Genomic DNA, 21,560 nt, shown 5'->3' with positions numbered 1-21,560 from the left:
TAGAGAGGGAAAGATTTAGGTGCGGAGAAGTCCACAACTTGCTTGAACATCCGACTAGGCAGTGACAGAGCCTGCAAGCTGGGGATCTGGCTGTGGGCTCCTACCTGCCAGGAGCCTCCCAGCAGGAACTGGATCAGATCTCTGCACCACGGGCAATGGGAACACCTTTCAACCTACACTGTGCAATCTTTCATTCTCTTTAGATCACCTGCAAAATCATTGCTTTCTGTGAAATCTGGAAACATCAGGCTATGCAGTACGGCATGTTATACTGAAAGGAAAAAGAATGTTGTCAGAGCCAGGAAACTGTCCTCCAGGCTCATGTACCCACGTGCTTGGACTGCATATTGCCTGGCGTTGGGGTCTCACTGCTGTGCCTCAGGTTGTGCTGGGGTACTCCATAAAAGCCATTCTCAGCTCCCCTAAAGCAGAGGGCACCCTCCTGAGCTGGGGACCTGCCCTAGCCCAGTGTACACCTCTAAACCTACTGGCTCTCCTGTCTTTCAGGATGTCTTCTGCACTCCAGGAACGCAGGATCACAGATCTTCACAGGTAAAACAAACAAACAAGCAGCCTCTCCCATGCTTTAACTACCCAAAGCAGGTAATCAGAAACACTTCATCTTGGGCTTAGTGTAAGCAACCACAGCTTCACTCAGCAAACAGCATTCTGTGTCTGGCTTTAAGGATCTTCTACTTTCCCTGTAGTGCAAGGGTTATGCATAAGCTGCATGGGATGGGGTGCCAGCCCCAAACCTTTGCAAAGCTGGGGAGGGGGGTGGTGGAGGGGAATGGGACTTCTGCCTCAGCCTGCTCCCCTTCACAGAGGGCCCAAGCAGCGCCAAGCAGCAGGCTGGGGCAGACTGGGCTGGGAGCACCCAGCGTGTCACTACAGGAGCAGCTACACCCTGGCTTACCCGGCTGCTCCTGCTTCCAGATGGGCAGAAACCTCCAAAGGTGGCAGCACAGCAGGAGCTCAGCGGGCCCAGCTCCTCGCAGGCAGCCCTGCCCCAGACACCTTGCGGGAGCTACGAGCTGGTGGCAAGGCAAGGCGGGGAGCACAAGAACCGGGCAAACTCCCGGACTGTGTACACCAAAGCGTTGTGCTCAGCTACAAATTTTTCCAGGGAAGCTTAAGAGGGGACTGACAATACATCTCCAATCTGTTATTCCACTGGACACTGGCTGAAATGTTCAAAACCAGCCAAGTGACTAAAGAATTGTTTAGTCCCCCTCCGAAGAGGGGGATTAGTTTATTCCTCGCCAATTATTCCTGCTCTCTTGCTTACCCCAGCACTAACATTGATGCAGCCATGCAGTGAATGGATCCACCCTAAATACCAAGAGCGCTGGTGTGAACAGAAGGGCTGGAGTGGGGCTGACAGACATGAGGTGGAGAGAAAGGCACATGGACATCCAGTCTGAGTGACCACAGATCCCACAGCCCAAATCCCATATGTAAAGTACCTAGTCTTACTCGAAGTTCACATGACCCATCAGCTCTTGACTGTAATAACTGTCTTAAAAGGCAGAGCTGGATGTAGCACCCTGGAGCATTTCAACAAACACATTGAAATCTCCTCAACTTCAGAAACCCGATTTCTTCCTTTGTTCCTTTGTTCTCCTGAGAACTTTTATCTCAATATTTTGCATAATCTTAAATGCTACTGTGTAGGTAACCAGTGGTGTCATTAAACCACACAGATACTATTCAATATTGCAACCACTTTGAATACCACTGAGAAGTTTTAGAAACATTTATGAAGTAGGTGAGCCCATCTGTGAAGCAGTGCATCCTGGCAGATCACAAAATGAGCCAATCATACGATCATGCCATGAAGACAAGCTGAGTTGTATTTCTAAATGCTTTGAGATCCTAGGACAGCGTTCCCTGCTGCAGAGAGTGTCAGGCATGGATGATACCTGGCTTCCCAAGGAGCAGGACAAAAGGATACAGAGCACCACGCAGAGGGTGATGCTGGCTGACAGGGTGACTCGTGGAATCCCAACTTTCCGTCCCTCATTCTTCAGGTTGATCTTGAGAGTGAGGGCAGACTGGATCCAGCACGCCAAGGTCCCAAACCCAAAGGTCAGCGACGTGCCCACATTGTGGATCTCTTCATCACTGGAAAGCTAGGAACAAACAAAACAGTGATTGTTTGGATGCAACAGGAATTATCTGCTATACCTTGGATTGCTGCTGGGGTGGGATAGAAGAGAGTGGGAATCACTGGGGTGTGAGACAGAAATGCTGTACCATTTCTTCTGGCAGAGGTGTAAGGTGTAACATAACCAAGGTGAGTGACAGCTGTCACAGACAAGCAGATCTCGTGCCCAAAGCCCAAGCACAGTGGAAAATGCAGGTGCTTGGGGACTGTCCTCCCTCACAAGACACACCAACGCAGAGCTCAGAAATCAATCCTTTCCTGGCTCGATGTGATGGCCAGGGCCGGCAAGGACAACCTGCTGGGTACGGCTCCCTCCAATGGAAGCAAGCTGTGCAACCTTCAGTGCCAGCTTCATGGAGCAGTGCTGCCAGAGCCCTGACACCTCCACTGAGCTAGCGCAAGCCAAAAGACAGACACATGCTCCTGGTTTGGCAAGTTTCTCCCACCAAAAAGCTTGACTGCCTGTTCCCTCTTCTGCCCATCCTCGAGGTCTGAGGCAATACGGACCCCTCTCTGGAGTGCAAGTGCTTCTCTGCTCCCTGGGCTGCCCTGTCTCACGGGGCTCAGGGACTGTGCAATCCTGCAAGGCAAAAGGGTAGCCAGGTTCAATGAGCAAGAATCTGCAAAGAAACCTTGAGGCTGCAAATCCATCCAGAAAGCCCAGCATGGACAAGACTTAAGACAAACAATTTCCCTTTTCCCTCTGCCTCCCAGGCTTTTCTAGAAAAGAAACCAGCAGTCTGTAACTCCTCCCTGCAGCTCCGATTCCTGTTCAGTGATTTAACCAATTCCCATCAAACAAGATGCAATCTACAAGGTAACAGTCTAGTTACTGTGTCTCCATTGATCTCTCCCCTCTCCACTCCCTACCTTGAGGGTTTTTTTCAAGGGTAGGTCCAAATCATAGTACAGGCAAAAACGGGATTGAGTTGCCTTTCTCAAGGTAGCCTGCACTGCAAGGGACTCACAGCCATAATGTCCCTCTAATACAGTTAATCTGTAATTTTCCAGAAATACTATTTAATGCCACATTCAGTTTAGCAGGCAGGCAGGGAAAAGCATGGTCTCACTACCCCATGCTTTCATGGTTTGGCAAAAGATCTAAGCGAGGATACAGGTAACTAACAAGGAGTGGATAATTGGCTCAGAATTTATAACTAGGCATGATTCAAAGTATCCACTTCTAAATAACAAGCATTTGCTTTGAGGAGCAAAGGAAGGAGAGGTTGAAACTACTTCCTAGTGCCTGCCCTGTACTAGCAATACTCACACCTAGACGAGGCTGTTACAAAAGCCTCATATTTCCTAGCTGGGAAGCTCTCATGAAAAAACAAGACTCAAAAAAAATGTGTTTTGCTTGGAGTTAGAAGACCAGGTCCAAAACAGTCAAATTACCTCATACCTCATTCAAAAAAAACCAAAACCTCCAAACAAAAAAACAAACAAAAAACAACAAAAACCCCCAACTGTAAAGGACACAAAGTTCCTGCAATTGCTCCACAACCCAAACAGGTGCTCACCCTTTACAAAACAAGTACCTTGTCTATATTGGAAAAGCAGCTCCTTGCCTACAAAGCCAAGAAAGAAGCCAGCCTACACTGACCTTCTCAGTTCCTGCCATTATAGGGGGTCATCACTTGCACCCCAGTGAGAGACAGAGCATCAGAGACTGCAAAGGGATGGGAAAACCCAAGTGCCACTGACTCTAATGCCTTGATTTTCACTGCAGGCCTAACAGACACACTCGTGATCACAGTGGACACCCAACCCTACAGAGCAATGTTGTGACACTGAAAAAAGTTTCTTGTTTGTATAATGTTGCAGAACAGATGGAGAATCGGAGGGACCTCATCCAGGCACCCGTCCCATCAGGAGAAGTCGTGGCACTCCTCTGCTGCATCCCTCTTGGGCCCAGTCGGAGGACAAGCAGGAGGTAGATCTGAACAACATATGTTTTAAACGAAGGACACTGAATTGTCTGCTAAATCTGTTCACACAGATGTGTACATGAACTTCCAGCTCAATCCTTTTATCCAGGACCATCTGTGCCAACCCCCGAGGCTCAAGAGAATCAGTAGGTTCCTGGCTCTGTCTCTCGGCAGGTCAAGTGTAAGCACGCAGGTGCAAATCCTGCTAGGAATATGCAAAAAATGATTGAGGCCCTTCATCTCAGCATGTCACTGGAACCACGGCAGCAGCAGATAGAAGTGGCAGAGCAGGTACAAGGAGGGCTGGGGCACAGCCAGACGCGTTATCTCCTGAGCTCACATCACAGGTGGTTCAAAGACCTAAGCAGATCTGCTAGAAAAGCAGGAACCTGACAGCAGAGACACGGTGGTCCAAGCCTGGAGTCCAGTACCTGAAAGTTGCCAAGTAGGGTCATCCCAAAAGAGGCCAAGCATAATGCCACCAGGCCGCTGACATTCAGCCAAGGGTTTAGCACCTTGGGCTTCAGCTGAATGAAGCGCAGGACAGCCACAACAAGCGCTGAGAAGAAAACAGAATGCAAGGTGCATCATTAGGTAGAACATGCTGCAGCAACCACCTGGCTAGGGGCTCAGGGACCCCTCACCCCCTTTCCACCCAGAGGGGAGAGCTCACTGCAGGCTGGCTAGCTTAGAACTTCTGCATGGCTCCCTCCCACTTAGTCATCGACGAGAGTAAGCACAGGAAGCATTTTTCTTTAATCCAGTTACACTGAGCTCCCACACTCCCTCTTCTCATGATGCCTTGTCTAGGAGCTGGGTTGCAAATTTTTGGTGGGAAAGAAGAGCACCTTCCTATTTGCCCATGAAGCTCCCAGCACACAGTCTATCACATACACACCATGCGTTCACATCGTGGCAGCTGGGCTTGCAGCAAGTTTCACTCCACTCACGAGCACTGAGCTCTCTTGGAGGAGGTATGTCAAACCCTACCTGTGTTAGAAAATGTATGAACAGCACAAAAATATTTCTGCAGCTTTTACCGTAATGCCTGCTGCCTCTTCTCCTCCTCTGGAACAAGTTGCTGGTGCCACAAACATGAGCCAAAATATTGCACTATTTTCTGCAAAGACTGGAAGAGCAGTCCTTCCAAGCTTACAATCATCCCAAGCGCTATGCTATATGATACATGATATATATATATATATATCATATGATATAACATAACCACAGGAGATATGCACATCGTATATTCTTGCCCTCCCTAGGGAATCAATTGGCCTTCAAGGTGGGGTTCAAACCAGACCACTAAAAAGCAATTTAGTTGAACAGGGAAATTTGCTGGTTGCTGCTGAACACCTTCTTATGCTTATGCCCAAACTGATAGCATGCAGGTCATATGGATCTGCATTAGCAAATCAGATCTATATTTTCCACAAAATGCCTGGTATAATACCAAAAACATTGTTTAGAAAAATAAGGGCATTGTAAGTGAAAAATATCCACTTTTATCCAAACTGCAAAATATGTTTGAATTTACTCTCTCACAATTTGCTTTAGTGAATCAATCCACTCCAAATCCTTGAAGAAAAGAGAATTTTGTTCCCCCAAAAAAGAAAATTTCTGTTTTCCATCCCCAGGTAATTGTTTGGGACAGCCACCCTGTGACTACTTGAGCTCACATGAAGGAACTTTTTCATTTCTATTTCTACAGGACAGGACCCTGCAATTATGTGATCTTTTCCTAAAACACTGATGGGAATGACAAAAGGGAATTAAAAGGTCACCTTTCAGCATTACATGCAAAACAATGTAATTTTCAGCATTTGGTAATGCCTATGTTTCTAGCAGGTTGTTGTAGTTTTCTTCCACTATAGCAAAAGCTTTGGCACAACTAAGGTGGCCAGAGGTACGAGCTAAAAGCAGTTCTCAGAAACACCCAATACAGCAGAGGAAAGCTTGGCTTTATCCACAAAACAGAGATAGGATAGGATAGGATAGGATAGGATAGGATAGGATAGGATAGGATAGGATAGGATAGGATAGGGCAGGGCAGGCTAGGCTAGGCTAGGCTAGGCTAGGCTAGGCTAGGCTAGGGCAGGGCAGGGCAGGATAGGCTAGGCTAGGGTAGGCTAAGATAGGATAGGATAGGATAGGATAGGATAGGATAGGATAGGATAGGATAGGATAGGATAGGATAGGATAGGATAGGATAGGATAGGATAGGATAGGATAGGATAGGATAGGATAGGATAGGATCATTTCATTTGGAAGGGACCTACAACAATCCTCTAGTCCAACTGTCTGACCACTTCAGGGCTGACCAAAAGTTAAAGCATATTGTTAATGGCATTGTCCAAATGCCTCTTGAACACTGACAGGCTTGGGCCATCAACCACCTCTCTCGGAAGCCTGTCTCAGTGTTTGACCACCCTCTTGGTAAAGAAATGCTTCCTAATGTCCAGTCTAAACCTCGCTTGGAGCAGCTTTGAACCATTCCCACACGTCCTATCCCTGGATACCAGGGTGAAGAGCTCAGCACCTCCCTCTCCACCTCTCCTCCTCAGATCGCCCCTTGGCCTCCTTTTTTCCGAACTACACAAACCAAAAGTCCTCAGCCACTCCCCACAGGACACGCCTTCCAGCCCTTTCACCAGCTTTGCTGTCCTCTGGACACATTCAAGGACCTTCACATCCTTCTTAAATTATGGGGCCCAGAACTGCACACAATATTCAGGGTGAGGCCGCACCAGCGCTGAACGCCTCTCTTGCCCGGTTGTTCTGCTGTGCTGGATGCACCCCAGGAGGTGCTTTGCCCTCCTGGCCGCCGGGGCACACACTGCTGACTGCTATTGAGCTGCTGCCAACCAGCACCCCCAGAGCCCTTCTGCAGGGCTGCCCTCCAGCCACTCCTCTCCCAGTTTATACTTGTGCCCAGCGTTACCCCATCCCAGGTGCAGAATCCGGCACTTGCGCTTGTTAAATTTCATGACTGCCCAATGCTCCAAATCAATCTAGATCCCGCTGCAAGGCCTCTCATCCCTCAAAAGCATCAACAGCACCTCCCAGTTCGGTATGATCAGCAAACTTGCTAATGGTGCATTCAACTCCTGCATCCAGACTGTTGATAAATATATTGAACAGCACTGGCCCTAGAATTGAACCCTGAGGAACACCACTGGTGACTGCTCACCAGCCAGATGTAGCCCCATTCACTACAACCCTTTGAACCCTGCCCTTCTTCAGCCAGTTCTTCATCCAGCACACCATGAATCCGCTCAGCCCACAGTTGGACAAAATGCCAGTAAACTTCCACAGGTTTAGTAATGGAGTTTAGGAAAAGGTGGGGTAGGGGGACTTCAGCACAGATGATATTTTGCATAATCAGTTGCTGCATTTGCCAATATTCCCATGCAATTATCTCACATTTACAGCATATATCCCACCATACATTGAAAAAGAGTCACACAGATTCAAGGCTAAGATGAGACAATTAAAAACATGAGAATAAATCAGAAACCAATAAAGTTCAAATGCATCCAGCTTCATTCCATCTTTCTACAAATGAAGACAAAATAATACTGTCTTAATCAGCAGCAATCACAGTTTAAATGATTTCACACCATCAGATTCAAGAACAACACGTATGGGGTATTACTTACGCTTCAGTGACTTCTTAAAACAAATTATGAGAGAGAAAGAAACATTCCCCTCACGTTTCCTACCTAGAAATGCCGCCATGTTCATGACTTGGCTAAACACGCAGCTTGCAGGAGGTGCATCACCTGCAATACTTGGAAAATATAAAGTGTATCACTGTAACTCTGAGGTGGCAAAGACACATAAATAACAACCATTAATCAGAACAGTAGTTGGAAGAAAAGCATTCACTTACCTTATATAAGGTGGTCTTTTGGAACCAGGTGTCCTAAGAGACATAAATGCATAGGAATAAAGATTCAAGAGTTTCTTTCCCATTTAGCTTTCACCGTTTTATTATTTTAAAGAAACAAGTGATTGAACGTAAAGCCTGCAACCAGCTCTTACCTATCTGGCACATTTAGTGGGAGAATTTTGTTATCTTCCACTGCTATAAAGTACCTGTCAAAAAAACCCAAACAAACATGAAAATGGTGTAAAACCTCATCCTGGCTTCAATTCCAAGTATCACTCAAACAACGCATTAAGTGTCTCAAAGGTCGCTGGCAGGATCTGCTGGAGGCAACCTGTGTTTCTCTCTGCTCAAGCAGGCAGTTTTGCTCACTTCCCGGCCTAACTATTTGCCTTCCTTTGTGTGGCATGGTCAGGTAGACAGACAGGGTCAGTGAATTGAGCTGCCTTAAAAATAACCAACTGGGGCAATATTTTAATTTTTAATCTGAATAATTTGATTCATCTGGTTTACCATGGTCCCACCTTTGCAAAAGCTGTTCTAATACAAACAGAGTGGATAGGACAAGAAGAACCACAAGCAATAGGGGTCAGACAAAGGACTTAAGCTGCCTCTGCTGCTGAGAAACAACATCCACAGACCATGGCCAAAGCCATATCCTACAATATAACTGCTTCTCAGGCTGAGCATGGCTGCTGATCACACATTTATTGCTCAAAAATTCATGCTGCAGTCATCTGCCTGCATGCTTGGAGAAAGCCCAGCTCAGGGAAATGCATGTCCCATGTACGTTTTGGTAAGAATTTAGTGAGAAAGTGAGGTGTCAGCATTAAACCACTGGCAGGTTGTCAGTGTGGTGCTGGATGCTGCAGATTTTGAGTCTGCACCCCAAAACAGGGCCTAAGTGCTTCTCCAAGAGCTCTGCTGAGTCACTCGAAGAAAATGTAACGAAAGGGAATTTTTGCATTTTTGTCTGTCTCTTTTCAGGCAGCTCCCAGTAACACGTACCAGGAAGAAGGCAAGGTCAGAAACTCGGCCTGGGGAGCGCATAAACTCAGGGATAAAAATGTGATCCTCCAAGTCATGAACTGGCACGGACTGGCCCCTGCCCCTACCATGTGCCTTCCCAGCCCCACGGTAACTCAAGGACAGAGCATCTCCAAAAGACTCTCTGGACTAAGATGCAGCCCACACCACAGCGGTACTTCCAACTTCCCCAGCCTAACCTGCCCTCCCGAGTAACCAGCAAGAGATAACTTACACTATCCATAATCCAGCTGATGTAAACAGGGTAAACACAAGAGGTAAAAACATCCACACGCTGCATTTCTTCCCATCCATACCTGCTAGAAACAAAGAACAAAGTAAAAACAAAAGAAAGAGGGCAGAGGTACCCACCTGCCTCGGCCCCCCTCTTTCGAAAGCATGAAGAGCATTCACACAGAGGTGCTGAAGCACCCCAGGATCAAGCTCCTAATGGCCAGGCAGCAGGCGCTGCAAACCTTTCATACTGTCATCACTGGCATAAGGGGTTAAGCTGCTGCACAGAGGCAGCATCATCCACAATGTGAATAAAAAACAAGGCACAAAGAGCCTGGAGTTGTAGAGGGGGAGACTCTTCAGACATACCTACAGAATTTGAGCAGTTTTCAAAGTATTTTTCTCAAGCGTTTTGCACAAGGTGACACCGCAAGACCTGCAGCCCTAATTCCCTGCTCCTGCCCATAGGCACAAAGCAAGGTAGCCTCCTTCCCAGGATCATTACCAATTCCACACATGCTGCCTCAGCAAAGCCTGCAGCACTAAGGGAGAAGGATGCACAGGCTGTCTCCTCCTCTCCACAAAGCACACAACCATCTCCCATCCTGGCCGCAGCAATCAGCTAAAAATAGCATTCGGCCGCACCCAGAGCAGAGCCCAGCTCAAGTGCCCACACCCAGAGTACTGTCAGGATGAGGCGTTACAAACGGGATCAGCTCTTGACGTGTAGGCACTGTGAGATCCTGCACGGGGTGTAAGGATGCTGCGTGCACCACCTCCTAAGGAAGCATTTGTCCTCCAGGCAAGATCATGCTGGATGAGCATCTGAGATGTTGGGGCTGTTCCTGTAACACACACAGTTCAGAAACGCTGCCGTGTTGCTGGGCTCTGGAGATAGTCCTATGTCTCCCCGTGAGTCCGTTGACAACAGATCAAATATTTCCTCATGCTCTGTCCTCCTCCAGAAATGTTCCTCCAGGCGCCAGCGCAGCTGAGAGCCCCAGAGTGCAAACAACACGAGGCTCACAGCTCCAGCACCTGCCTTACTTTCACCAGGGCAGCGGCACCTGCACCCCTGCTCTCTGCCTCCTCCTCCTCCTGCCTCCTCCAGCCTGCTGCAGGGCAGCATTTCCTGGGGTCACGGAGGTTCCTACGGGACAGGGCAGCTCGGTTGTGATGGCCTTTCACTAGAGCCTGCTGGCATTTGCAGCTCAGTCACCTCATCTATATCCTTAAAGCAATGACTCTTCCCTTTGCTCCAGAGAAGAAAGCACTCACGTTGTCATCCTCCTCCTCTCAGCTCCCCTGACCTTCCTACATCTGCAGCACAGGAGCCATGGTCTCTCTGGGCTGCTGCCCTGCTCTCCCTCCTCTGTAAGGATCCACAGAGCAGAGCAAGCACCCTCACTGTGTCACAGCCAGCCCCCAGCTCACCCATCCCACAAGAGGGGTCCGAAGGCAACAGTGGCCAGACACTGCTTGAGGCCCCAGCCACTGACTCCCACCCTGTGGCAGAGGCTGAAGGAATTGAGGTGAGGCTCCCCAGACCCTGCAAGAAGGCATAGCAGCCTCATACGTGCCTCTGCAGGTCAGCTGTCCTGTCTTCCCTGCACGTCGCCTGGCAGGGGTACAAAACAACACCCTGGCGGTACCCTGAGCCATGCCACACTTGCACAAAACCACGAGGCTCTGCTTTGGTGCTGTCTGTACAGACAGCCTTGAGCGAGGCTGAACTGCAAACCTTAAAAGACAGAAAAGCAATCAGATAAGGTCTCTTCCCTGACCTGGGAGCAGAGAGAACTACAGACAGGGAGCATGAAGCAATCTACGTATTAAGTATGTCAATTTAAAAGGCAGTCAGCTCCAGCACATATACAGATCTTTAGCATGGTGTATTTCAGAAGAAATCGTCAATGAGGGTGGACTAGATTTCCCCACCCATCTCATCTCTATTCCTCCTGCACAGGAGACACCAAGCGTTTGACGGCTCTGCTCCCCGCACAGCCCCTGCTGTAGTGGTTGCAACTGTTCTGTGAAGCCCTGCCCTTGCCTTTTCCTCCTGCAGCTCACCAACACGCAGCAGCATCCCTTAGCCGGTGCTGGCCGTGGCTCCGGTGCTGGCAGACCCATACCAACAATGTCAGGGACCGCTTCCAGGTGGCAGCTGCCTGTCCCTGCCAGGCCCTGGCAGCACAGTGCCCAAGTGATCACTGCTGTAGCTGAGGTACCCGCTCCTGCCCTGGTTGAAGGGAAGCAGGCAGGTAATGTCACCTCCTGTCCTCTGCAAGGTAGTTGCACAGTGCTTGACTCTCCTCTTTTCTCTGGTGGTGGCTGGACTAAGCCAAGGTAACACAATTCTTTCAGGTCAGGGGATGGCAGATCTTATTATTTACCCTTCCCCTTTGGAAAGGTATAAAGAATTCATTTACACAATAAAAGCAATACTAGCCATAACACTTGTCTTCATTAATGGGGTTGCCACAGCTCCTCCACCTTCTGGCATGTCGCCCAGCCAAGAAAGAGCAGCCTTCACAAGCTGTGTCAGCATTGTCTGTCATGCAGAGAGGGAGGTGGCACTGGGCTTCTCCCCCAGGCAGAGCAGCGAGGCAGCACACAGGGACGGGGACTCCCGGCCCAGATGAGGTGGGGAAATATGAAAATGCTGTCAGGATAACCATAACTCTGTGCTGAGCTCTGCAACAGAGCCGGGGCAGGACTGGTGCCCAGCCTCATCAAAGTCAGCGTGACATGGCTACAGATTCGCTCCCTTGGAAAACAGCCCTGTGTTTAATATTTACTGTGCCAGAGTCCCCTTCTATCCACCACTAACAGAAAACGACATCCAAAATCACTGCACATTAAATGAACAACCAGCTAGAGTACAGTGTCCCAATGGGAAGATAGGCCCATTGTTCAGAGGAACATGCTCATTTCAGCTGGATAAAAAGAAACACCTAGAGAACATAGCTCCCGCACACCTCTCATCATGGCTGGTTGGGTTCACAATGAGGAGGAAGGACAATGCTCCCACAGAGTACAACAACGACCTGCACGGGGTCAGGTCTTCACCAGAGCTCAGTGCAGCCAGGGCTGGACCTTTTGGAAAGTAAAGCTGCCAGTCAGAGAGGGACCTGGGGGTGTTGATTGACAGCTGGCTGAACAGGAGCCAGCAGTGTGCCCAGGTGGCCAAGAAGGCCAATGGCATCCTGGCTTGTATTAGCAATAGGGTGGCCAGCAGGGACAGGGAAGGGATCTTACCCCTGGACTCGGCACTGGTGAGGCTGCCCCTCAATGACTGTGTTCAGTTTTGGGCCCCTCACTCCAAAAAGGCCATTGAATGACTCGAGCGTGTCCAGAGAAGGGCAACAAAGCTGGTGCAGGGTCTGGAGCACAGGTCTGATGGGGAGCGGCTGAGGGAACTGGGGGAGTTTAGTCTGGAGAAGAGGAGGCTGAGGGGAGACCTCATCGCCCTCTACAACTCCCTGAAAGGAGGGTGCAGAGAGGGGGGATGAGTCTCTTGACCCAAGGAACCAGCACCAGGACAAGAGGGAATGGCCTCAAGCTGCACCAGGGCAGGGTCAGACTGGCTCTTAGGGAGTATTTCTTTGCAGAAGGGGTTGTTGGGCGTTGGAATGGGCTGCCCAGGGCAGGGGGGGAGTCCCCATCCCTGGAAGGGTTGAAGAGTCAGGTTGACCCAGCGCTGAGGGATCTGGTGGAGTTGGGAACGGTCAGTGTGAGGTTCATGGTTGGACTGGAGGAGCTTCAAGGGCTTTTCCAACCGAGATGATTCTGTGATTCTGTAAGCACCCCACATCAGACTGGCCAGCCTCACAGGGTGCGAAGCTCTGTGTCAGCTTGCCTCTCAGGGCAGGCAGCAAGAATTGACCAGGAAAGGATGTTGCCACTGTGCACCTTCCTCTGACAGGCTCCACACCGAGGCATGGGTGTGGGACAGCAGGAGCAAGTACTCTCTAGCACACCCTTGGAATGAGAGCAGGGGGCAATGGCTGGACCAGCAGTGTTGGTGGCCCCTGCCAGCCCACACAGGAGGAGTGAGCTGCCTGTGTCTGACACATGAAATACCAAAAGCAGGAAAGAATGGTCCCTTTCCCCAAAGTCCCCACATGGCAACACCTTTTAATGCTGTCCATTGGCACATCCCACACGTGCTTGAAGATGTTTCAGCATCCCCATGTGTGCAGAGGATGGTTTAAAACCAGGACTCAGCTCCTGCACATTCCTCATTTACTCCCTGCTGTGTTATTTGGGTGCCAGGAACAAAATTACATGTAACCTCACTTCCTCCCAAAGGAGAAACCCCAAGCATGTGCGAGGCTGCCTAGCTTTGCTGTAGTGTTCAGCAGATATCCCTCTCAGCAGCTGCCTCTAGGTTAGCCTGTCCTCTTCAGGGATGGCCCCAGTGCTTGTGCCTTCAAGCTGGGAAACTTCTGTGCACCCTAAGACTTCAGCAGCAGCCAGAACAAGAGAACAAGGAACCCAAATGACTTACCCAAAATAAAATGGCAAGAGTGATAGGAACAATAACCTAAATTCTCTGTGGAAAATGTAGAAATGATTTCTTTGACAGCTAATTGCTCCACAGGGATGACATAAAGCCAACCTTCCTCTCCACAGCTCTGTTCTGTACCACTGCCGTGACCAGTGATGCCAAACTCAAGCAGTCGACTCCACCTGGCGACAGCAGCCATCTCCGCTGGCCCTTATTTTCCCAAATAAACACACTGCATCCATGAGGCAGCTGATAATTGCACACACCTGGTTGCCTTCCATTTTTAAGGCTTGCACAGGAAGGCCTTCAGCGACAGAAAGCCCTCACGCTGCAATGGATTCACAAGGCTAGTAACAACATGTTTTCAGCTTTGCAGCTGACCCCAGCTGGAGTCAGCCCACCTTCCCAAAACCACACGCTGTGGTTTTCCACTCCCTTGACTCACGGTCTCACACCAGCACCATAAAACCCCATCAAGGTGTGCTCCTGCCACCAGCTACCATGGCTCAGGGTTCAGAACTGCAAAGGGTTTCACAGTAGCACTGCCACAGGGTGTGGGTTACTCCCTTATCTCCATTCCCATTTTTATGTCTAATCTACTAAGACTGTCAGCTGTTTGCTCTGCTTTTATTACGATTGCCCCACTCTACCCTCTCAACCAATTAAGCTCCCATTCCTCTAATGTACACACTTCAATTCCAGCAGACTGCTGTAATATATACTGCTGCTTGCTCAAGGTTCATTTAATGTGGCCATCTTAATTTCATCTGCCAAACAAAGTTACAGGCTCTTCCTGAAGTTGCTTTTGCCAGATAACATGAATGCAAGAAAGGAAAATATTAGCATGTTAACAGAGTTGTACATCTTTTTTAAGACTGGAGCATGCAGATGCATTTCAAGGGCCCATACACAAGCCGCATAATAAGCCAGAGCAACGCTCCTGCGTTTCACAGCACCAGGCCATCGAGTCACGTCGGAGAATAAGTACAGAGCCAGAAGCACTGGGAGAAGGAGGACACAGTTCAAAACATATGGCAAGTCATAAAGAATTGCTGCCAGTCAGCAACAATCAAAGGAGAAAAAACCACAATTTGTCTTTTAGGGGAGCCCACTATAACTCTCGGTCACTTTTAAAAGAAAAACTAACCACAGTCACTTGATACCTAATCACTGTAACTGAGCTGATACAAACCAGCACATTACACAACCTGCCACCTGCAAGTCACAAAGGCCAACATAAAAAGCAGAGTGTTTTCAGGCTTATCTCAAGGTTCCCAGCCTGAGTGCACAATCAGAGAGATAAGGCACGCCAGAGATTTGTAAATACATAACAAAATAGTGGGGTAACAGGAAAAGAAGCCATCCCCTTCCTCAACAGGCTATGATGCTCTTCTTGCTCCAGGTACCTACCTACCATCTCAAGGGTGTGCAGAAACACCATTTTCATTTATTTATATAAGAGAGGAATGTGAAAAGGTAAAGACATCTCCAGGTTGCACGTGGGGGAAGTGGGAGATGCTTCGGTAACCCTACAATGATGTTGAGAGTCAATGCTTTCATCCACAGAAACATCTGTACATGTTTCTTGTCTCCTTTCAGCCTGTAAATGCATTCAGCATGCTAACGAAATGCTCTGGCCAGCACAAACCTAACAGAGATGGGTGAAGCACACCAAAGGAATGAAACCTTCTAGTCACCAAAAAACAGGGGCAGAAATTAGTATTAGTATCTGCTTGTCCACACCATCCCTCCAAGTTTCCCCAGGAAGCTGTCTCCTGGGATTGTGTAAAGTTAATTTGTTATCAGTTCTGCAAAAATACATATATATATATATATGAATATATATATGGAAAAAAATATATATGTATTCAGTCTTTTCTGAGTGCCTTGGGAAGAAGATCATGCAACCGACAGCATGTCCTACCCAGAGATACTCCTGCAGCACCACTGGGTCCCGAGGCCAGCATCACCCCTCTGCACCCTACTGTCTTTCAAAGGGTGCCCTTGGTATGCTGCTTCCTGCTGCTGCACAGCCTTCACCCTCAATTGCACATGAGTACTTACAGGCCATTTAGGAACCAGTGTTGAGCTGCTGTGTTACGGCCAGAGACGTCGACTGTCAAAGCTTCTGGGCTGTGTCTGCCTTCCTCACATTTGGCGTTGTACAAACGAGGCGCGTCCTGCTTCAAGACCAGGTTCCTGGATCTTATAAAAGAAAAAATAATGTAATTTGACACATTAGGACCAAAGAGGTATTTTGCGGGCTTTGACAGCACAGAATCACAGAATCATCTCGGTTGGAAAAGCCCTTGAAGCTCCTCCAGTCCAACCATGAACCTCACACTGACTGTTCCCAACTCCACCAGATCCCTCAGCGCTGGGTCAACCTGACTCTTCAACCCCTCCAGGGATGGGGACTCCCCCCCTGCCCTGGGCAGCCCATTCCAACGCCCAACAGCCCCTTCTGCAAAGAAATACTTCCTAAGAGTCAGTCTGACCCTGCCCTGGTGCAGCCTGAGGCCATTCCCTCTTGTCCTGGCGCTTGTTCCTTGGGTCAAGAGACTCATCCCCCCTCTCTGCACCCTCCTTTCAGGGAGTTGTAGAGGGCGATGAGGTCTCCCCTCAGTCTCCTCTTCTCCAGACTAAACCCACCCAGTTCCCTCAGCCGCTCCCCATCAGACCTGTGCTCCAGACCCTGCACCAGCTGTGCTCTGATCTGTGCACCTACATTGGCCCGCAGTGACTTCCATGAGGTCCCACTCGTACTCCAAGCAGGGCTTGGGCAGTCATGGCCCTCAGCCTGCAGTAGGCAGAGGGGGATCAGGCAGAGGCAGGAGCGGGGTCAGGCAGAAGGTACACATCCAGTTCAGAGAAAAAGAGCTGGGTCAGCAGGCAGTGAAACCAGCTGGGAGCAGCCAGGGCTTAGAGCAACCCTCACAGTGAGCATTTAGCAGGTGCTATGTGCTTGTTTGCCCCGAGGACCCCATTCTGCTTGGGAGCACCCATTGCAAGATTCAGCCCTCCTGGCTCCTCGCAACCTCAGGAGCTGCGCGAGCCAGGCAGCAACCAGCCCCCAGCGAGAGCATTGGACTGCCCACACCCCAGAACAGATGGGTTACCATCTCTCCAAGAGCAGAGGAGCTCAAGACTGAGGCCACTTCAGCCAGACCTCTCCTGAGATGCAAGGGACATCTCTAGCAGAGAGTCTCAACACAGACCCAGCCCCAGAGTCCCATCCCATTGCCACAAGGGCGTATTTTCCCCTTCCACAATCAGCCAACCCTTTGGTCTGGGATGCTTGTGAGAATGGCACTTCCCCCAAGTCTCAGCCAAACCCCAAAAGCGAAGAGTTGCTGGAGAATTACGAGGGCTGTTTTTCTCCTCATAAAATAAAAGACAGCAAAGCTCTCCCTGCTTCAGCTATGCTGTGAGGAAAGAGTCTCGGAAACCATCTCCTTGCTCTGCAAGCAATACACAGACGCAGGCTGATGTTCTGGCAAAGCCCAGAAAGTCTGAGGCACTGCGCAGACAGCCTGTCCGGTGATCATCCTCCACCTTAACCACCCCAACCTAATGACCATGGCCTGAACCAGCAACGAGCATAGTGGGTGTTTCTCCTCCCGTAAGGTATAGTGACAGTGTATTAATAGACTGATAGAGGTCTGCGGAGCTGTTTTATTTGCTCCTCAGTTCCAAAACCACGAATGCCTTCAAGCATTTCCAATGTGCGTAAGCAGCAAAGCCAAGAAAAACATTACAACGGAAGGGGGTAGGAAGCCTGCCCGAAAGGTTTGTCCCTTTATCGGGAAAACAATGTAAGTGTTGGGAGTGGCAAAGAACAGGCAAGGGAGGTGAAACCTGGCAAAGAAAGAGGCAGATATGTCACGTTGACTTACAGATAGCTTTGAAGGTAAGGAAACAGATTAAGCCCAAAGGAGCAGACTTTGCAGAGCAGTTATTCCTGGTTATATTGTCTCCTTCTGTTGGTTATGGATGGCAGAGTGCCTGCTCTGGAAGGCCAGAACAGTTCCAGGTTTCCCTCCCTTTGCTACCTTGCCGCAGTTTTTTTCCCAACAAACACAAAACCTACACTCAAGCTACAGAGCTTCCCACGCAGTGTAAGCAGGGCTTTCCCCACCCATTCACCTCGTCTTTCACCTCTCTTGTCCCTTCTACCCCTCTTTTATTCACTATTTGGAAGCACAAGCTCCTTTTCTCACTGCACTTCGCAGCTCTACAGTTTTGAAGAGATGTGCGCTGCCCCAAAGCAGCATTTCCTTCGGTTACACCAGTGGGCACCATCACCAGAAGCATAAATACCGAGCAGTCTGTCAGCCATGGGGAAAACACGCAAGGCCCGTGAGCTTTTAGGGAGTGTGGTATAGCACACTGAGCTTTCTCGGGACATTTTTGCCTCACCAACCTCTTCAGCCTGAGGACTTAGGCCACCTCCACTACTCACGTGGAAAACTGAGGTCCTTTTCCCCTCTTATTAACCACCAAAGCCCCAGAGAAGCAGCAATGAGATGATGGGCCAGATGACAGGCTACAAGGAATGGACATTCAGTACTCATGACTTGGCTTTCGTCATTGCTCTAAGGTAGCCCTCTCTGGCATGGAGATTGTCAAGGGTACAAACTATCATATCAGTCTTTTAGCTTTGTTTAGACCTGTGGAAATCATTTTTCCTGAGACAATTACAAGGTAAGCAACTGTACATAGGCATTTCTGTGGTGTTCATCACTGCCTTGCCAGCGTTCCATCTTCTGGAGGAACTTACTTGTTTATTTACCAGTCCCCCAGGCTGCTGCAACCATAAATTGCTGTTTGCAGGGTGCTCAGGTGAGCCACAGGAGGAAGGTACCACACAGCATTTCACTTCATGCAAACCAACACAATGGACAGACGGGACCAGGGAACAGCCTCCTCCTGTTAAAGCCTGCGAGCCTGCTGTGAGCAGCCTCTCCATCACATCTGGAGGGCTTAAAACTTTTGCTCCTTTTTGAAGTATTTTCAAAGACAGACTTTTCTGTGGTGCAAGAGACCACATTAAACCACCCTCTAAGAGCATTCAGCTGGGCCAAGACCACACTGGGGAAGCTCTCCCTGGCAAAGCTGTGGCCATCTCCAGTGGCTTGACCAGGCAAAATCCACTCCCGCAGTCCTGTGGTGCCAAAGCTGACAGGCCACTGGCTCTCCTGGCTCAGGTAGCCACACAGCGATTCCTCATGGGGAGCAGGAAATCAGACCAGGAGGGCAGAAGTTCACTCCCCAACTACCTGGATCTGCCCCAGCTCAGAAAATCGAGCGGAGGATGCTGAGCACCTGCCCCCCATTGCAAGTCCCCCGGGCTTTTTCTCCCTTCCTGCTGTTTCTCACATTCTCCTACCAGCACCAGGCAGCACCCCAACCTCCCCTCCCACCAGACTTGCAGAACATGCCCCCTGTTCCACAGGGGAGCACAGCTCACCAGCTCCCGGGTGCTGGGGAGGAGGCCTCTGCTTTTCTGTGTAGCAGGCAGGGTGGAGAGGGGGCTTCCCTCCTGCCCCACACATGGGACCAGCCCTCCCTGAGAGAGCCAGGTCTGCACGCCTGCCAAAGGCAAACACTTCTCCACTGAGCAAACAGCAACCTGACAGAGAGACTGCTGCTCTAGTAAGCACCTCTCCCTTGCAGGCACAACCATCCAGAGGCAACCTCAGCATTAAAAATTTGCGTTAAACACCATGCAAGGTATAGCTGTTTTAACAGCTGCTTTCATAGCTTTTGAAGCTTCATCAGTCTTCTTGTCCTTTCTGCCCTCCCACTGTTCACTCCACCCTTCTCTCTTCACCTGTTCCCAAGGCACTTTGCTTCCCTTTCACCCCTCTCATCCCACTTTCAGGTGACTGCTTCTGCAACCTGCGGGGACCCAAGGTGAGGGGACCGAGGCACCTAGAGACCTTTGCAAGTCTTCTCAAGACAGCAAAAAATATCATTATTCCCATTTTAGACAACGGGGCCAGTAAGCTGATCTCTGAGAGGTCACACGGGAAATCGGTGGCACAGAGGAGTGTGCATTCAGAGTCCTGGTCCAAGCCTTCTACCACAGCAGCAGCCTCCTCAGCTGCCAGCCTTCCCCCCTCACAGTTTATTCCTCCCAATATACTGCTTAAGATCATCTCTCTCATTTCCCACATACCTTTCTCTGCCTCTTCGCTCCCACTTATCCTGCAGAGCTCATTGTTTCAGCTTGGACTGCAGGATTGGGACCTTAAAGGGTCTCTGTTGGGCCAAACCGCAACCTTGTGATCCCAGGCTGCTCAGAAATGGCTGGGGGAGGAGAGGAAATCGCGGACATGGCGTTTCTTCCAAGAAAAAACAATCGAAAATGTTGGTGTTCATACAAGCACACATCCCTGCTCTGCATCTGAAAAGCAAACACTGCAGCACAAGGAATCTTAAAAAGGGAAATGAAACAACTGCACTGACTTCCACCGCCCTGGCTCAGAAAATGCTGATGGCTGGGCATGAGGAGCAGCACAAGAAAATAATTTGACTTTTAACAGTACAACAGTGAAAACAGGAGCCAGATGTTTGTCAAGCAAATATGAGTCCCCATTCTTTACCCTGCTACCCAAAGACACAAAGTCACCAAGAATCAAGTCCCCTTCTTTTAGGCAGTTTTATCCATTTGAGCAAGACACAAGAGGCAGTCAGTGTGCTGCGATATACCTTTCACACGCTTCCCTCCTCCATATTGAGTTGCTATTCATAATTAAGCATACATGTGTACATTGTTATGGCGTAAGGACTGTGTGAACATTCACAGAATCCCAGAATCATCTCGGTTGGGAAAGACCTTGAAGATCCTCCAGTCCAACCATGAACTTCACCCTGACCGTTCTCAACTCCACCAGATCCCTCAGCGCTGGGTCAACCCGAAGATTGTCCTTAAGGTCACTTTTCCGAGAAGCTTTGTTTAAAAAGAGAAGATGAAAAAGCAGAAGGGAAGATTAGCTCAGAATTTCTCCAACCTTTACAGCCTGAGCGCTCTGAACCAAAGGTCTGGCACAAGCCTGCTGCTGTAAGAAAAAGCCAAGGCTGAGATCGCGAGTGACCCCGTCAGCATCCCGGGAGATCAGCACCCAGCTCGGCTCAGAGGCAGAACCTTGCCCTTCCTTCCCTGAGGGTCCCCAGCAGAGCCGAATGCGGGCCCTTTCTGGAAAGCTCTTGCCCTCCCGGGGATGTAGCCGGACCCGCATGCCAGGCACCCTGAGAGCATCTGGGGAAGGCAGGACCTGTCCCACCCCACAGCCCCTGTGCCCAGAGGTGCCGGCAGCGGTCTGGCAGAGGGCCCTACCGAGTTCTGTCACCATCGCACCCCTCAGCCCCCCCAGGGTACCACGGAGGGGCAGGAGGATGCCGGCAGGACCGCCTGGGGCATCTCCCCCAGAGCTCGGTCCGCCGGGCCCCGGGCCGAGCGCGGTGCCTACCTGCCGCGGATCGGGCGGCGCTGGGGTCTCGGCTCCTCCCGGGGAGAGCGGGATGCCCTCGGGGAGGGGGCAGCGCCCGCCGCCCGCAGCCCCCCCGCACGCCGCCACGGGGCCCGGAGCCCCAGACCGCGGCCGGGCAGGGAAGCGACTGCGCGGGGGGGGGGAAGGGGGGGATCGACGAGTCGCAGGGCGGTGCGACAGGGCGGCGACAGCGCGACAGGAGGGGCCGGAGGGTTTGGCGCTCCCAGCGGGGGCGGCTCCTACCTGCGGGCGGCTCCGGCGGCGCCTCCGCCCCCGGCCCCGGCGGCGGCGAGCGGCGGGCGGGCGGCGG

The 21,560-nt window shown here is 50.3% G+C and overlaps 1 protein-coding gene across 4 annotated transcripts in view; it reads right to left on the bottom strand.

Annotated features, from left to right (window-relative positions):
• TMEM150C (transmembrane protein 150C) overlaps nucleotides 1–21,560 on the bottom strand; it is a 24,201-nt gene extending 2,641 nt beyond the window's left edge. Inside the window, exons 1-9 of one of the 4 annotated variants that reach the window (XM_074823921.1) lie at nucleotides 20,636–20,703; nucleotides 19,936–20,066; nucleotides 15,819–15,959; nucleotides 9,246–9,330; nucleotides 8,140–8,193; nucleotides 7,988–8,020; nucleotides 7,818–7,885; nucleotides 4,527–4,654; nucleotides 1,955–2,132 (exon numbers count right to left, since the gene is read on the bottom strand). In XM_074823921.1, coding sequence (XP_074680022.1) covers nucleotides 1,955–2,132; nucleotides 4,527–4,654; nucleotides 7,818–7,885; nucleotides 7,988–8,020; nucleotides 8,140–8,193; nucleotides 9,246–9,330; nucleotides 15,819–15,825 — 553 coding nt within the window. In that variant the 5' untranslated portion in view covers nucleotides 15,826–15,959; nucleotides 19,936–20,066; nucleotides 20,636–20,703. Of the gene's footprint in view, nucleotides 1–1,954; nucleotides 2,133–4,526; nucleotides 4,655–7,817; nucleotides 7,886–7,987; nucleotides 8,021–8,139; nucleotides 8,194–9,245; nucleotides 9,331–15,818; nucleotides 15,960–19,935; nucleotides 20,067–20,635; nucleotides 20,704–21,229; nucleotides 21,423–21,493 lie in introns of those variants that run through there. The other 3 variants (XM_074823922.1, XM_074823920.1, XM_074823923.1) reach the window with 3 other exon arrangements.

Source organism: Strix aluco, chromosome 4 (assembly GCF_031877795.1).
Source record: "Strix aluco isolate bStrAlu1 chromosome 4, bStrAlu1.hap1, whole genome shotgun sequence".
In the NCBI taxonomy this organism is placed as follows: Eukaryota; Metazoa; Chordata; class Aves; order Strigiformes; family Strigidae; genus Strix; species Strix aluco.
This window is presented reverse-complemented; position numbering and strand designations above follow the sequence as displayed.